Below are 18,195 nucleotides of genomic sequence, written 5' to 3' on the forward strand. Positions count from 1 at the left end.
AAATGTTTGTCTTGAAACGAAAAGCTTAATTACGCTAGGTAAAGCAGCCTGCGGGTAGGCAGCACAACAACCTTGAACGACCTTCAGCCCAACCAAGGATAGCCGTGTATGACCATATGTGGTATAGTTATGGTGTCAAACCCTTGACCCTGACCTTTAGTTAACCTTTGGCTTGACCTTTGACCTGACCTTTGACCTTAAGAACATCCGATGGGGTGATGTGAAGCCACGCGATGACATCCGATTAGGGTGTTTCGTAAGACCGTGCGATACCACGTCATAGCCACGTGGTCGTGCAGGTATATAAACGGCTGTCGGGAGCGTGTAGTGGAGCTGCCATGGACGAGCCTTAGACGCTTAGCAAGCGTGCTTGCTTTTCGCTGAATTCCATGGTTAGCCAAGTTAAGCCACTGCCAACTTTTTTTTCGCAATGTGAAAATGGAACTTTCTAAAGTTTAGTACTTTATGCGCTAATAATTTTTTTTGAACGAATATTTGCTTTGAAAAGTGTCTGTTAAACACAAAAAAAAATTGTTTTTTTTCGGTTAGCTATGTTTGGCGGCATGAAGAAAAAGCCCTCTCTGACCATAGGAAAATTCGTTGATCTTTTATGCCTATGTGCTTTTCTGCTCATTTATTGCAATGTGCAGTAAGCATATTTTATGACAGGACATATTGATTGTAAAAAAATGCTTCCTTGCAATGTATGTTTGCGGAAAATGTGTATTTCTGCAGTCGTAGTAAAGTTTTAAGGCCAAGCCAAGTACACCCACGGTGTCTTCCCGGCATTCCCACACAGTGGATGAGGTGCCCTTTAAGAAACTCACATCAACGGTGGTGCCAGCTTTCCCTCTAGGTAATACTTGGAAACTCTATGGAGGCGAATTGGAGTGTCTTACAGCAGAAGGAGACTCCAATGCCCTTTCGCAGCAGTTGCGATATGAAGAAAAGCAAGCCCGTATAATGTCCCCATTTCTCGTGTCCAAATGCTTAACTGACACCTTGGGCCCCGGCTACAAGGTCTCAAAATTGGCCAGTAGTGACTTACTGCTTGAATTACGTGACATCATACAATGCTCCAAACTCTCAAGCATTGCATCTATTGGGGACATCTCTGTCTCCGTGACTCCCCACCGATCTCTCAACACAGTCCGAGGAGTAATCTCTGAAACTGGCTTTATCCATCTGACAGAAGCTGAAATGCTTGAAGGGCTTACCGAGCAGAATGTAATCGACGTTCACCGAATCAAGATCCGCAAGGACAACAAGGAAATAGATACTAAGCACATGGTCCTTACATTTAACACCAGCACCTTGCCCGAAACTATCGAAGTTGGATATATGAAGGTCAACGTCAGACACTACATACCAGATCCCCGCCGATATTTCAATTGCCAGAAGTTTGGCCACGGCTCACAAAGTTGCCGCGGCCGAAAAACCTGCGCGAAATGCGCTTCAAAGGACCCCCATTTTGAGGAATGTGATGCAGCACTACGCTGTGCAAACTGTGAAGGAGACCATGCTGCATACTCCAGGGCGTGACCATCCTGGAAAAAGGAAAAGGAGATAACCACCTTAAAGACCACAGAAAACATTTCATTTAGAGAAGCGAGAAGGCGATTTGCCCTCACCAACCAATTCTCCTTAACAGTGAAATCCAGCTTCGCTGATGTGGTGCTCAGGGGCGTAGCACCACACAGCACTCTGGCACCTACCGAGCCGATGGCAGGGCCATCCACGCCCCAGGCAGGGACAGCGAAGGCTGCTCTGTCACCCCGGAAGCAGGGAGCGCCAGTCCATGGGTCGGCAGCCCATGCGACTTCCCCCCGTCAGGGGAGGTCTGAAACGTGTGGGGACCTGCCCTGCAGCCCCCTGAGTTTGCTTTCCCGCGAGGCACCATGCAGCGGCAGTCTCACTTCGAGGCTGAGCGCATTTTGTCAGTTACATTAACTGGCAAGAGAGGGCGCCAGCATCGCAGCGCAGGAGACTGCCAAAGCCCGCGCGCCGGAGAGGGGGCATGTGGGCTTCGGCTGGGATCGTCGGCGCGGGCGGACGTGTCACTCGCGGCTCCGCTCTTCGCCGGCGGGCGAGAAAGCGACGGGGAGACAGGCTCCCGTACTCGTCCCGTCCGGCCTTCGGAGCATCCCTTGCCTTAGCGCGGGCGAACATTCGCTCGGAACCTTGCTGGTGAGTCGGACCAGCTCGATTCATTAGCGTACCTTGTTGCTAGCTGGCGTTATTGTTGCTGTAGCAATAAATGCCTGTTTGTGTCAGCCAATGTGTCGTTCCTTTGTTCCCTCAGCAAGGCCCGCCGTGGTCGGCGAGCGCTTGGTAGCGTACGCGATCACGGGGTGGGGTCCGGGTGGCTTTGAACCGTGTCAGCCACGATTGAGTGGGGAGAACGTACTTATCTCCCCAATTCAACCCTACAAACGCAGACACCCGCGGCGACGCCGCAGTCCTCCAGCACCTCTCGTGAGGTGATGGACACAACTCCTCCCTCGCCCCCGCAGCGGCGGCAAAGCTCTCTTGAGCGCAAAAAAAGGGATAAAGTCACTATAACAGATCCAAAAACCCAAAAACCTAGTTTCTAAAACTTATCTTTAATTAGTCTACAATCATGGCTTTTCTAGTTCACTGGAACTGTTGGGGACTTTTAAACAACTACACTGACATAACAGATATTTTAAATTCATTCTCCCCGGTAACACTGTCTCCAGGAGACTAACCTAGGACCACAGAAAAAAAAAACATTCTTAAAAAGTATCAAGTCTTTCGATGTGATCGAGAGGCCTCAAGCAGGCTCTCTGGAGGCAATGCTATAGTTGTCCAGGTTGGTGTTGCCACACGAAAAATTGACCTAAAAACCTCATATGAGGCAGTTGTTGTCACTGTCCTCGATTTTAAGACAATAACACTATGTTCCATATACATTGAACCTCACCAAACAGTCACATTTCACGATTTAGAAAGTCTTTTAATACAACTTCCAATACCATATCTTTTGGTTGGGGATTTTAATGCTCACTCCACTTTTTGGGGAAGCGAAGAAACGGATGTCAGAGGCCGGATTTTAGATTTTATCCTCTACAACAATGTCTGCCTCCTGAACACAAGAAAACAGACTTACTGTTCTCCAAGCAGTAAGAAAATGAGCTGCCTAGATTTATCTTTCTGTTCACCAAGTGTTTTTACCAATTTTAAATGGGATGTTCTTGACGACATGTATGAGAGCGATCACCTTCCTGTCATAATAAGCCTGTCATCCTTACCAACAATCATCATGACAAAGCCACGCCGTTGGAAGTTACATTTAGCTAACTGGGAATTGTTTAGAGAACAGGCCAGTTTAGAGAATATTGCTTTAGAAAATCTCGGCATAGACGAAATAAATGACGCATTCACATCATGCATCCTTACTGCCGCATACTTATTAATCCCAAAATCATCAGGGGTGGTCTGTCAGAACCACAAAGTGTGGTACACACGTGAATGCCAGGAAGCAAAAAAAACGGCAAAATAAAGCGTGGGGAGTCTTTCGCAGATACCCAACACACGAAAACCTTATCCTTTTCAAAAAGGCCAGAGCACAAGCACGGTATATTCAGCGCAATGCCGAAAAAACATCCTGGAGAGCTCATGTGTCTTCTATAAATAGTTCAACCCCATCGAAGAAAATGTGGGAGCAAGTTCGAAAATTAAATGGTATCTACTCACCCTTCATAGTTCCTTTTTTGACAACACCCGGTACACAAACAAATATAGGAGAACAGGTAGACATATTGGGGGAGCACTTTGCTGCAGTTTCAAGTTCATCACACTATAGCCAGTCATTTTTGAAACACGAAAGCACGGCCGAAAAATACAGGCTCCCAACAAGTGGAGGGGTAAATGAAAAATACAATTGTCTAATTACCCTCCAAGAAATAACTAAAGTACTGTATGCCCGCAAAAAAACTGCTCCAGGACACGACCAAATACACTACGAAATGCTTGCCCATCTCCCCCAGCCTGCCATAGAGGCACTCTTAAATTTTTTTAACAAAATATTCACAGAAGGAAAAATACCTAAGGAGTGGAAGAAAGCCGTCATAGTGCCATTCTTGAAACCTGGGAAACCACCAACTTCCCCAAGCAGCTATAGGCTGATAGCCCTCACAAGCTGTCTCGCGAAATCTTTCGAAAGTGTCTTAAATACAAAATTAGCATTTGTCCTTGAAACCCGCGAACTTGTTGATGCCTATCAATACGGTTTTAAAAAGGGATGCTCAACGACAGACCATTTAGTTCACCTCGAAAACACACTAAGAGAAGCTTTTATACACGAACAGCACTGTCTGGCCGTTTCCTTCGATATGGAGAAGGCATATGATACAACCTGGAGGTTTGGGATCCTCTGCGACCTAGTGGACCTAGGTATCCGCGGCGGATGTTAAACTGCCTAAATGACTTCCTTTCCGACCGTTCATTTCAAGTACGCTTGGGATCAACCCTTTCCAGGAACTTCGTTCAAGAGAACGGGGTTCTTCAGGCGTGTATTTTAAGTACAACACTGTTTATTGTAAAGATGAATTCCATCAGGAAAATAATCCCAAAGTCCATGATGTACTCAGTCTATGTCGACGACCTTCAAATAGCTTGTACATCATCCAACGTAGCAACATGCGAAAGACTAACACAGCTAACAACAAACAAACTAGAGACATGGGCAGACAAAAATGAATTCCAGTTCACACAGAAAACAGTGGGCGTGCTGTTCTCCCAAAAACAAGGTCTACAATCCAACCCCCGCTTACATCTAAACAAAATCGAACTGCCTATAAAAAATGAAGTAAAATTTCTGGGCATTATCTTTGACAAAAAGTTGACGTTCCTACCACATATTAATGCTCTAAACAGAAAGCCTCCCAGTCTTTGAACATACTTAAAGTACTTTCCCAGAAACACTGGGGTTCTGATAGGATGTGCCTTTTACAAATTTATCGGTCTGTTCGTTCTACCTTAGGCTACGGAAGTATAGTTTACGGGTCAGCGAGACCTTCGTACCTTAAACGACTAGATCCAATACATAATTTAGGTTTGCGTCGTTCCTCTGGTGCTTACAAGACGTCGCCGATAAATAGTCTTTATGTAGAAATCAACGAACCGCCACTTACAGATAGAAGAACCATGCTCACCTGCTCATACATTTTAAAAATCCGTTCACTGCCCAAACACCTATGTTACCCCATAGTCGCAAAGTGCCCATCAAGTACACTGTTTAATAACAAGCCACTAGCTATAAGGCCACTTCTCCTGCGTTTTGAAAAGATGTGCCAAAACCTCGGCGTACTAGATAAATTACCTGACATTGCTCGGAGACGAGATCCACTACCTCCTTGGTACAATTTTCCTGCAATTTGTGATCTCACTCTTACTCAGTTCCATAAAATACAAACTCCGCAACAACATATACTACAAGAATTCCTTGCACTCGAAGAAAAATACAGTAGTTTTAAGTAGTTTTATACAGATGGTTCAAAAACAGATGTTTATGTAGGAAGCACAGTGGTCCGAGGGAAGTCAGAGAAAACAGTACGACTTCCACAGTGCTCATCCATCTTCACTGCAGAATATTACGCAGTCTGTGTGGCCGTAGAGAAAATAGAAAACAAGAACCTCACCAACAGTATCACTTACGCAGATTCCCTCAGTATACTTACAGCTCTGCACTCTAAAAATGCAGCCACTCCGATTCTTTGTGACATCATACACAAAATAATAACAGCGACAGCTCAAGGACAAAACATAAAACTCTGCTGGGTTCCCAGTCATATCGGGATAAGAGGCAGTGAGAGGGCGGATTTCTGCGCTGCTAGAGCTCGTGGCAAGGAAATAAAAAATGTAAATACACCTTTTGGGGATTGCATGAACTTAGTGCAGCGTAATTTAAGAGAAAAATGGCAGTCCGCATGGAACGGCGAAGTGAATAATAAACTACACTTGGTAAAACCGGTTTTAGGTGAATTTAAATCGTGTTCACCAGGAACATTTTAATGAAGTGATTTTATGCCGTCTCCGGATAGGCCACATGCACTTTACGCACAACTTCCTGCTAACAAAGCAAGAGAAACCTGTTTGCGAATGCGGAGATGATCTTACTGTTAATCACAATTTATTTTCATGTGGAAACTTGAAACACTGAGAAAAAAGTATTTTACTCAATTTTATAATGAATGCATTCCTTTTCATCCAGCACTGCTCTTAGATGATAATGCCATGTTAACATACCTTCCATTTTTAGCGTTTTAAAAGAAGCAGGAGTACTTGAAAAACTGTAAATTTTGATCCACTGGTTCGCTTTATTGCATGGTACACCTCAGCCACTTTCTCATTCCTGAGAAGGCTGAGGCTTTTTATTTGATCACTTTGGAGACTCAGGATCCCTGTCCAGCCAAGGATAGCCGTTGAGGCTACCTTACCTTCTCTGTGGCTTTTACCATTAGCTATTTCCAGATTTCTTCTCTGTTTTTTACCAAGCAGTTCAATATTTTAGGCCATCTACACCATCGACGATTTTTCATATTCCTAAACATTCTACAGAAAACCATTTCTATACCTTGAGCTTGGCGCATGATGGCCTTAGCTGCCTATGTGCCATAAAACCCAACACAACACAGCAGTTGCGATGGTGACGTCAATGAGGCCACCACTTTTGGCGGCAGCCGGACATTCACCACCAGGTCAAGCAGCCCTGCTGGAACTGGGTGATGACCCAGGTCAGCTTGGAGCACCCTTTTCGGAAAAGTGACCGGCCTCCAAGGAGGGCGTCGTATTTTGTCTGCTTCGAAGCGTGGGAAAGAATTGCTTCCTCCCCCTGCTGCCATCGATGGCATTTGTGGGAAGATTAAGATTTAGATGAAGACCCTTGTCTTCCTCTGGTGTCGTTTGGCTATAGCAGTCTTGCGCAATTGTTGAGCCCCGCTGAAGTGGTGGTGTGACCACCCTGCTCCTCGCAATCAAAAGGGGATATGCTGCCGCTGCTAACTCGAGTTGGTGCCAAGCCGTCGCAAGTATGAGTGTTTTGTTGGCAGCTCTCGATTTCCCGTGCTCTAGCCCGGTGTTACTCGGAGGACAATCACAAAACGCAGCCTTTCAAGGAGCCCTGGCACAACACCGGTGAGCGACAGTGAACCGACAGATCAGTCGCATACTCATTGATTTAAGAAATACACAAAATACAGACTGCCGTTATCATTGTCTTAGCTTAAAGAGTCTCATCTAGTCGACATCATCTATACGCAACAATTCTGTTCATTTAGCAGAGTATTCCCAAACGGCCCCTACTTAGTGAAAACGCGAACTTAAGCACGGTTTCTCTCAACCAGGGGTGTGTTTGCAAAACAAAAGGACGTTTTCGTGCGGAAAGCTTTATTACTGCAACTTTGGGAAACTGGTTACAATAAATGCGCTCCCATTGGGCTGGCCTCCTCAAAACAAGTTTGACAGGCCTCCCCAGCGCACAGGGGAAAAAAAAAATTTTTGCTGGCCTAATCATTTGCTTGTTCGTGCCCAAATTCCATGCATTGGTGGTGTATGGCAGTCACTTTTGTTTTGTACTATGTTTGGATGGAATACTTATCTTATTCGGTCAGAATCGTTCGTTAAATCATCATCGTCTGCAGTGACGAAGAAAGAAAACAACGAGGTTTATTTATTTGTTCGTTTCAAATACTGTTAGTTCTTTCAGGCTGTTAGAGGATGGGAATGAGATAATTAAGACAGGAACACAAAGGAACAAATTTCAAGATACACACCATACAGGCTGGAATGCAGTAGAATAAAAAATCTCAGGAATAACAAAAAAAAATGGCTGTGGCTTAGCTCGGCTATGCCAGGATAAACGTAGCGAGAGGTACGTTTCCCTGGCTGAGCTTGTGGTCACTGTACGTTTAGCAATGAGAGACATAGGCTTCATCTCGGCGGCTATGTGCCGTCCTTTATGCTCGGCAGTCTGTCTGGCCTCTCCGTTTGGCAAGCCGTTCCTCTCTCTGTTCGGGTGTCTCCGCTGATCTCTTCACCTTCTTACGCTCATTCTCTGTTGAGTGGCCAAGTGCCAGGCGACAACCTCAGGATCACAAGAGTTAATCTTCTCTTGTTTATGTTGCTGTTTAGCAGCGGCTGGACTCTCTTTCTTTGTATCCATGTCAAACGTTTTGATAGAGCCGCCTATTACATATCCACCTTTTATACACAATGCTTCGCACGTAACGCGTGGTTCGGATGATAGTGCAGTGTGCCGTGAGGCGGTGACAAAGTGTGCGGCGCATCTGTGGAGTCTCTCTGGTTACCATGGTATCGGCGCATGCGTACAACTGCTCATCCGCGTGACGTCATGCGTGGCTCCGACGGTGGAGCGGGCGCGTGGCCACGGCAAAGCACACGCCGCACCTGGTGCTCCTCTCCAGTTGCCATCGTAACTCTGCACATGCACAACTAGCCTCTCCTCGCCGCCGCGAAATGCATAACTGGTAGCCCAGTGTAGCTCTCGCTACAAAATACTGATCAGCAGATTACAGCACATATGCTCATACAACAAGTTAGATAACATGCACTTCCAACTTTTTCACAAAATTTTCTGTTGATGTGGTGTCTGCAAATAATTGTGAATGGAGATTATTCCAGTCAGTTATTGTTCTTGGGGAAAAAAAAATATGTTTAAAAACATCAACTGTTGTTGTGTAGGTCATAATAGTGTAAGGTGATTAATACGAGGTGATAGTCTTCTAGGAAATGGCAGGTACAAGCCAGGATCCAGGTTTAATTTATTGCAATAGAGTTGATAGCAGAACTTTAGCTCAGCTATCTTTCTTCTTGGGACCTGTGCTGGAAGTTGTGCCCAAGCAAGCGGAGCTGTTATGGATTGGCGCTGTTGGTAGGCGGAAAAATTAAATCTTAACTACAAGCCCTTAAACTCCTTCGAGCTTGTCTGGGAGGTACTGTTGATGAGGATTCCAGATTTTACATAGATGTTCCAAGGATGGTCTGGTTATGGTATTATTAGCTTTCTGTTTAATATCTGGGTTAGTGTTCTGTAGTTTCCCTTTTTAAAAAGCCAAGCTTGCGTTGCGCCAAGCCGAGCTGCAAATACAATTGATGTGCTCGCTCCAGTGCAGGGTGTTAATAATAGTGACACCAAGATATTGCAGTTTGGCGATGCGTTTGATTTCAGTGTTGTTAATTGCATATGGAAAAACTGGATGCTATTTCTTATTGGAAACGGTCATGTAAAATGTCTTCCCCGGGTTTATGCCACTTGGACAAGGGGACTTATATCATTTGCAATGTCGTTTATATTTAACAAGAATAAAATTGAACCTAAAATTGACCCTTTGGGGACTCCGGATGTCAAAGGTTGTTGAGCGTTGACCATCAATCGCAACGAATTGCCTCCTATTGTGCCGGTACGCCTGTACCCAATTGACAGTCTTCGTATCGATACCGAACATGTAAATTTTTTTTCAACAAGTTTCACATGACACATCTTGTGAAATGCCTGAGAAATCTATAGAAATCAGATCTATTTGTTCTCTAGAGTTGACGGCTGCGGCAAGGCTGTGGATGGTTTAAAATAATTGTGTGACTGTAGAGAGGCAACTGTGAAAGCCGTGTTGTTTTCTGTAGGGAAGGTTATTTTTTTCAATGTGCTACACTAGGCATTTACAGATAATATGCTGCAACATTTTGCACGCCATAGAAATGATTGGAATTGGTCGGTAATTTTTAACGCTCAGCCTATCATCAGATTCAGAAACAAGCAGCCATTCGCTCGGCACAGCACCTGGCATGCAACGAAAGAGAAAAAATTTTAACTAGAAAATGTGAAACCCATTCGCCGTACCGTTTTAAAAATTCATTAGGTTTCACTCAGTCCCCGAAGACTTCTTCGAATCTAAGTTTAACAGCAGTGAAATCACGCCTTACTTTTGATATCACAGTGGATCTCACGTGTCACTTCTACCAGGGCTCTGTCAAGTTTAGGAACAAACACAGATGCAAAGAAGTTATTAAATATGTTAGCCACTATCATTTAACTAAAACACTACTTACAGCTGATTTAGGACCAGACATGCACCTTCAAAATTCTTCGGGAGAATTCTGCAAGCGATCAGTCTGTGTCGTAGAAAAAAAATACTGTTCTCGCTTCCTTTAACTCCTTTCGCACCTGCATACTAAGGGTGGCGACTTGTGCTGGATTTCTAGGAGACCTTTGTCATGCACGGCGTGTAGTTGTTCCTTCAAGTGGATGATATTTCAATTAGCCAAGGTGCTAGGTTTTCTTGATCGCTTCATTTCAGGAACAAAAGATAGTGCTATCTCACGCCAACTGGAGCAACGAGCACTCTAGCGCCGCAGCCTCCACTGTAGCCAGGTGGCGCTACCAGTACCGTTGCTGCGATAGTTCGTTGTTTTCATTCGTCGTCGGAGCCGAAGTGTTTAACAATTAATTCTGGCCAAATCAGGAAAGTACCTCGCTCAAACCTAGTACAAAACAAACTGCCATATGCCACTACTTTGCAAGACGGTATGATGCTCTGACCTCAGTAAACTATGGTTCAACAGTCCTCGCTACAACGCCATGTTGTGCCGACGGCAGAAGTTTCTGATTGCTTCACTAACATGTCACTTTGCCCAGAGTTGAGGATGACACGCATTGGGAAACATAAATTGTTTTTGTCGCCAAAAAATTAACTGGCGCGATGAAACTAATCAAGACATACTATAGAATCAAGGGTCAGTATTCCGAATATGCATGTTCAAAATTTTTGGAGAACTTTTCACGACCCCTGTAATGTTTTCTTCTATACCATTGGAGACAGCTAGGCGAAAATGTCCATAGTCGGCTACATCTGAAGTCTGCAATGAAGCTCTGCCCACTCTGCTCACATTCGGGACCGTGGAACAGAACTCTTGCGTGATAAAAAGTACATCGTTGCTAAAGCTTTTTTGGTACCTAAAAAAGGAGCTAATGACGAGATAAAATCAAAAGTTCAAGAGTTGTGATGCCTCTGGCTTGTTTGTTAGAGTCAAACATTAACAAGCTGATTTCTTTCTCTGTTGTGATTGGCCAGCGGAATAATGCAGGATGCCCTGGACCGTGGCCCACTGCTACCATCTGCTTTTTTTTTTTAGTTGTATCCTACTATATTTAGGGAGACTTGAAGTGCCAAGAACGGCCCCAAGTGGAGTGATTTTCACTGCGGTGTTTTTCTTCCACACCGTGGGAAAAGCGCGCGACATCAAGTATAGTTACGGCCACAGCGTTTACTTTGCACATCCCATACCAGGAAACGCTGCCATGCTGGCCACTGACATGGTGCTGCGAAATTCGCGCATTTGATATGAGCGGCGGCACTTGTAAGCGCAAGAATAGTGATGCCCCTGACTTGCTTAAAGAGTGCAGCTTTAATACTGAGTTGATTTCGTTTACTGCAATATATGGTTAGCAGAGAATACCACAACCCTGCAGGCCATTGGTTTTTGTGGTTTCCTATGGCGCTCCACATGTTTCCAATGAAACTTCGTGTAGCCTTAGCAGCTAAGGACATAAAGGTGACTCGAAAGTGTCAAACAAACCATCCGCTTTCCGCAGCATGTAGCGCTGGCTTAGAGAGCTTTTCATGGCCTTTTCTTGTGCAGGTGGTGCTCCGGGCATCCACAGAGGAGGAAATGCTTTCTCTGGCAGGTGTGGCGCGTGCTCGTGGCCTTGTCACTAGCCTTGTGCGGGATGCCGGCCGCACTCAGCTCGCGCCCGGCACGCGCACCGTGCTGGGCGTCGGACCGGCGCCAGAGCAGCTCGTGGACGCCGTCACAGGACACCTCAAGCTGTACTAGGGCACCACTCAGGGGAGGACACCGCGCTTCGATGCGTGCTGCCAGAGCCTGATGGAGAAGGCACACCCCAGGGATACAGCTGCATCGGGGAAATGAGATGGTTCTCCAGTTTGGTGAAAGGGGATGTGAACACGACGATGTGACCACTGATGGAACACGCATCTTCGCTTATGCCAACGAATTGGCAGCCACTTGGTTTCCCGTCACTCTTTGCACATCTGCTCTGTGTTCGCCACAGAAGGTACCAAAGAGGAACAGGAGGTGTATGGAGCACAAACTGTCCACTGTTTTTCTGAGAAAGACAGTACATATGTGCCCAATTCACAGTAGACCAATTTCACCGCACTCATGGCGCATATGTATGGCTTCAGCCGTGATGCCTGCAGTCCTCTGATTTACTGCTGCTTTTTACAGCTCTAGCTGTTAATGCAAAGGTTCCCATGGCAAAGTGTGTTTGTCGTCGCCTGCATCCCTGTCCATGCTGCCGAGGGTCACCGGAAGGAGGAAGGCACCCTGGATGGGGGACACCCAAGGAGTGACAATGCCTTAAGTGACCACCCTGGGGTAGGAAACTCTGGTCAGTTTCAGCTTCTTCTGGAGGTGACTGGAGCTGAACTGATGCTTAAAACTGAATGATTCTTGAACGTGCATGTAGCGCGATAAGGCTACGGCATTGGACATATTTGCTGAGTGACATGGGATACGAAGCTGCTCTTTTTTTAGACGGCAGTGGTTCAAATCCTGCTTGGGGATAAAGTTTTTTCTGCTGGATACCATTGTCATGACGGCAATATGACGCTCAAGTTGGCTTCTTTCCTGCCGCTAAGGGAGGGATTTTGTGCTGACATCTGTATTTGCTGGACAATGATGTATATGGAAGTTTCCTACCCCTGACCACCCTTCAAATGATCATGTAACCACCCCGGGCACACGGCCCTTGCCTCATGCCAACTTTCTCGGAACAAACGGAGCGGAGGTTGCTGGGAGAGGCATGCTTGTGTTAGTAGTTATTCCACGTCCGTGCATCCAAGCTGTGACCGGGGGGCGAGGGGAAAGGGGCAGGGGGCTGGGACACCACACGGGCAGCATCTTTCTATGCACAATCGTTACCGCATGCCAACTAGCGTCGACTTTCCACATTGTCAGCGTTTTGCTTGAGGCAACCTTGGCACAAGCACACAACCTATAGCCACATTACCTTATAATTGGGAGGTTTGCATTTTCTAGTGCACTCAGTGGATAACATTTTGAAGTTTGCTAGTTTGGGAAGTGATGCCTTAGATGTTAGACATATTAGTTTTAAGCTGTAAGAGACACATGACATAATTTCTCCATTTGATATCCCATCTCAGTAAAAGTGTGTTGCTACTTGAAATACACTGACTGTTATCAGACCCATCCCTTGTCTAATACCCCGATAATGGGAGCCTTTATGGTAATAAACTGAAGAAACACATTTGCTCCTTATGAACCTTTTTGCGCACAGTACTCTGTATTTCTGCACCTTTCCTTTCTTCCAAAATTCCTCTATCAAGCACACTTGCAGTGCAGAATCTGCTAAGAACTACCTTTACCAACAACTTCTGCAGAAGTGGTGGGGTAGTAAAACTTGCATTGAAAATAGTCTATAGGCTCCATGTGCTGCAGTTTGGCGAGCGCGAGTGGCACCATCTGGTTAACAACGGTGGTGAAAGCTGGATGCCACTCTCTCGTTCATTTTGCAGTCAGTAAGGTGGGTGGCAAGGTGTTTCCTCCATAGGCAAAAACCAACTTAGCTAATTATGGGTGCTCAACCTCCTGTTCTGTTTACCAATGTCATAACAGGTATAAAAACACTGCAGTCAAGGTACCGAAGATATTTTATCTCTTTCCTAGGAGATTGTGCATGCTTGCTCATGCACAGAGGGTCTACTTGAAAAGAGTGCATTGTGGAAATAAATTCGTAAGTGTGAACTGGGAAAAGGCTTACACTGATTGGGGTGTTTTGAACGTGCCATCACTGGTAGGAGTCAGGAATTGCTTTATGTCTTTGTGTAGAGGGAATGCGCTCAGTGAGTCGCAGGAAATGGTTTTGGTGGAGTTCTTAGAGCTAGCATCTGAAGTTGCAGTCTTCGTTTGTAATACTTATCTCTGGTTCAGCACGTCAATTTCGTTTATTTTTTTTGTGTGCATGTGCGTGCGTACGTGCTGTGGGGCCAGCATCATACTTGTGAGAGTGCTTATGTTGTTTTTCACATTGTTTCACCTAAGCTTATGTATGTATTTGTATCGTTTTATTGCCTACAGTGGTTTAAAATGTTGTATATTTAATTGTTGCATTCCCGAGATCTAAAATCCTTTTTTGGTTCATTAAATAGAAACTGGTTTAAATTTCTGTATATATATTTCCTGGATTTCACAACACCGCTAAACCCTTTCTGGAGTTAGTCTTTTGAATCTTGAATCTTTGAATCTTGAATTTTTATGGTGTTTAACGTCCCAAAGCAACTCAAACTATAAAGGGCGCCATAGTGCAGGGTTTCAGATAATTTCCACCACTTGGGTTTCTTTAATGTGCACTGACATCGCACAGTACACAGGCCTCTAATATTTCACCTCCATCGAAATGCGACCTCTGCAGCTGGGATCAAACCCGCGTCATTTGGGTCAGCAGCTCAGTACTATAACCACTTAGCAACCACGGCACCCTTTCTGGAGTTTAGTATTTATCAATGAAAAGAAAAAACGACCAAAATAATTCACTTGGTGCCTTCATGAAATGCCTAAAAAGTCCTCTAACTTTGGAAGATGCTCAGCAAGAAAAGCGTTATCTGCATATGCTTAGAGCTATGCTTCTTTGAGGGGAATACGTATAACGTAAAGCAGTGTCAATCCTAAAGATGTGGAGCAGTATCATCTGTGTGTAGTAACTTTGCTTTTTTCGCAATTTAACCGACCACTCACTTAGTGGATTTCGTTACCTGGGTCAACCAGACACTAGTTTCTCAAACTGTAAAGGCACTTAATCTCAATAAGTTGAACTGTGCTGCCGGATGTTGCAATGCCGTCGGGACTGCAACATAGTCTTGGTTGCTTGAAATCGATGATCAGCCTGAAAGCAATTGAAACTGAATGTAGCAGCGGTGATGCAGCGGTGGCGTCAAAGCTTTCAATGCACTGAAATCCGCAGAAAAGCAGGCGTTGACTCACCCGTGGTGCCACACTGGCAACATGGTAAGTGTGCGTCTGCTATGCGGCCGGGCTGACACAAACGCACTGGACCACAGCCGATCTTGAGGAGGGCGCACGCTCTCCCCTTGAGACAGGCCGTTACTGGACGTCCAGTAGACGCTGCGAGTGCCACAAGGCGCCACCGTGCCAGTGCATGGAGCCTATTGTGATTGCCATATTTATTTGTAACCACTCGTGTCATGTGGAGCATAGCTTGATGGCTTGCGTGTCAAACCTGTATGTGCATCGTCTTTCTTTTGCTCGAAGTACAGTTGACAGTCTGCACTTCATCTTTGTTCTGCCCCTCCAGTTAGGGAACATTATCGCAAAAGTGAAAGGCGTAGCTCATCTTGAAACCTTGCTGGTGTTCCTCAATCTTTTCTTTTTAGTACTTACTTTAGCAGCTACCCTTTGGATGTTTTTCTCAAGCCTGGCTCATGTCTCAACCTTGAAAGATTTTGAGTGCTTCTTCAGACATGCATAGCAGTGCTGTTGCCACCTGACTACTTGGCCAAGGGGAAAGGTGCCAAGGGTGGCAAAGGACCTGTTGTTAACACCTGCAGGAATTACATCAGCCAGTATCACAAAGTCTTGCACCAGTTGTTTATTTTCCGTGGATGTGTTGAGTCCTCTGCACGGACTGTCTGTATATTCACATAAGGAATATTGCTTTTTTTATTGGAGTAGACTGTGACCACTCTGGCAATTTCTGCTGGTGCTCATGAATATTGCCGTCTACATCTCAACTGTCCATTGTTTACAGAAGATTGCAAAACACAATGACTTGATGAAAAAAAAACACAGGATCAGTGCTGAACCCCTCAGCTGAACTTTATTAGCCGAATGTATATTTATACGCATATTTGATGGGAGCCAAAGAAGTAGTGATGCTGTCTGAATGCCAAGTCACTATACTGATCCTGCAGTGCTCTGCTACGACAGACGTGACCACCTTGAGCATATTCACTTTGCTGTGGGAAAGTGAAGCACTAAAGAATCTGTGAACAAGCCAAACTGGTGCCTGTGTCAAACAGCAGGTGCGGAGAAGGGACTTGGCTTCTTGGAAAGCCATCAACTGCTGGAAGGTCCTGCCAAGGTTATACTGTATAAAGGCATGTAAGAGCCACACTTCTTTTCCAGATTCTAAGGCCAGTTTTCGGCGTGTGGCCCATGCATGGGATGTACGAAAAAAAAATTTATAGTAAAAAGACAACAGTCTGGAAATGAACGGCATTTATTCTATGTTTAATCGTCACTCACGGAGTCTTCCAACACCGAGCTAATGCTGTGCTGTGGTGCATGCTCATTCGACAAGAAGTCGCACAACATTTCTGTTGTCAACCGTTCTTCCGCACTTCCATCACATAGCTGAGCAGCTCTTACAGTTCGGGAAACCTGCATGGCTTGCCTCGGAAAGCGCGCTTTTTGCAGCTTGTGTTCCTCAATTCATCCTTTTGGTTGCACCATCATTGGACGCAGTTCTCGCCCACGTTGAATTTCCTGCCCGCCGCACGCTTGCTGTGTTCGAGAGCAAACTCCCAGCCGTGTAGATATTAAGGTGCTTTGCCATCATGCTAAAATTGCAACGCTCAGCGGCAGCACACGAAAGCCACAACTCCCATGCCTTTGACAGCCACAAAAACATGCACAAAAAGCTGGAGCTGGTGATATTGATGCCAATATAGATAGCGGGAGCTCATCGCGGAGGAACCTGGTCTATATGGGCCCTCCTGCCAATCTGCCGTTTGTAGCAGGTCCTTCATCGCCTGCCGTTTTCTCTTTCAGAAAAGTAGCCATCAAAGGCGTGCAGTTATCCAGAACTTGCACCGTTAAAAGAAGGCTCTTGACATCCTTGTAGGTCTTCTCGGACGAAGAGAGTTGTGCCCACTGCTCCCAATAATTCTTCAATCGGGAGAAGAACTAGGACGGGATTTCGTGTGTTCGTGGGGGCTTCTGTCCTGAACTTTTTTGAAATCCCTCCTCCGTCAAGCGGAAACGCAACAGGAGAGCTTGCTTGATTTTAGCGTAGTCTCTCTCATCCGACCCAGGCATGCTGCCAAAAACGCAGGTGCTGGGGGCAGTAGCCCTTTGGTCTCGCGGTCACTTCTGCGACTCGTTCAAACAGTGTCAGGTAGGCGTCTAAGTCGTCCGTGTTATCTTTAAACGGCGCCATCAACCTATATGGACAGACACCCGTGAAACGCGATGTCAGTTCACTTTGAACTGAGGAAGAATCCGAACCAGCGCTCGCGCGGAGAAGTTTCATTACCGTGTTCATTTCGAGCAGCCGACTAGCGGCAGTGGTGGTGAAACATTTGTTGCCAAGCAGTGCAAAGGAGGTAACCCCCCTCCTGTTACAGGGCAAAGGGAAACCCGTGGAGGGCTATCCGGTAAGCGTATCCGGTAATTATCCGGCGCTGGTCAGCAACAACGGAACTTTCCAGAAGAGTCTCCTGACTCCGCTGATGAGAGGAGCGCGCCTTATCGCGAAGCCGCTACCATTCTTCCGTGCGCTCGCGACACATCTCTTCATTTTTCATGCGATGGCGGCATCTTGCACGTTCGTCTCTGAGGAATTGCTGAAAGGCTGCTCCCTCGAATCTTATCTCCTTTCCGAGATTAGTTTCTCCAAATCTGCCAAGCTCTGAATGTTCCCTAGATCTCAGTTCTGACAGCGCGTGCGACCTCACCTGAGCGCTATGCCTCGCGGTCAAGGCCAATCGCAATCAGCAAGTCCTGTACGCAGCCGCAATTTTGTCAGGATATTGTGGGTGGCTTGATGGTTGGCGCCGAAATCATAAGGGCCAACCTGCTAACCGCTGCACTCCGTAAGTTTGGAGGGGATGGAGTGGCAGACTTCTTCATCCCGCGTGCGAAATTAGAAGATTTGGACTGCTGACCAGCGACAAGGGCCACGCCTGATTAACTGGAGGCATGTCTGTTGCCTGGTATTTACTAAATTAATCGCTAATAGAGCCTGGGCAACCTTAGACTTTAATCAACCAAATGATCAGGCAGGCTGTCGTAAAGGAAATTCCGCAATAGATCATATTCGCAGTATGAATAAGGTGATAGAGAAATGCGCAGAATATAACCAACCCCTACACATAG

The 18,195-nt window shown here is 45.8% G+C and overlaps 1 protein-coding gene across 1 annotated transcript in view; it reads left to right on the forward strand.

Annotated features, from left to right (window-relative positions):
• Positions 1 to 16,312, forward strand: part of LOC144096689 (peptidyl-tRNA hydrolase 2, mitochondrial-like) — a 40,368-nt gene extending 24,056 nt beyond the window's left edge. Inside the window, exon 3 of the mRNA XM_077629529.1 lies at positions 11,680 to 16,312. Within this exon, the coding sequence (XP_077485655.1) occupies positions 11,680 to 11,874 (195 nt within the window). The 3' untranslated portion in view covers positions 11,875 to 16,312. The remainder of the gene's footprint in view (positions 1 to 11,679) is intronic.
• Positions 16,313 to 18,195: the final 1,883 nt, after the last annotated feature.

Source organism: Amblyomma americanum, chromosome 7 (assembly GCF_052857255.1).
Source record: "Amblyomma americanum isolate KBUSLIRL-KWMA chromosome 7, ASM5285725v1, whole genome shotgun sequence".
NCBI classification, from domain to species: Eukaryota; Metazoa; Arthropoda; class Arachnida; order Ixodida; family Ixodidae; genus Amblyomma; species Amblyomma americanum.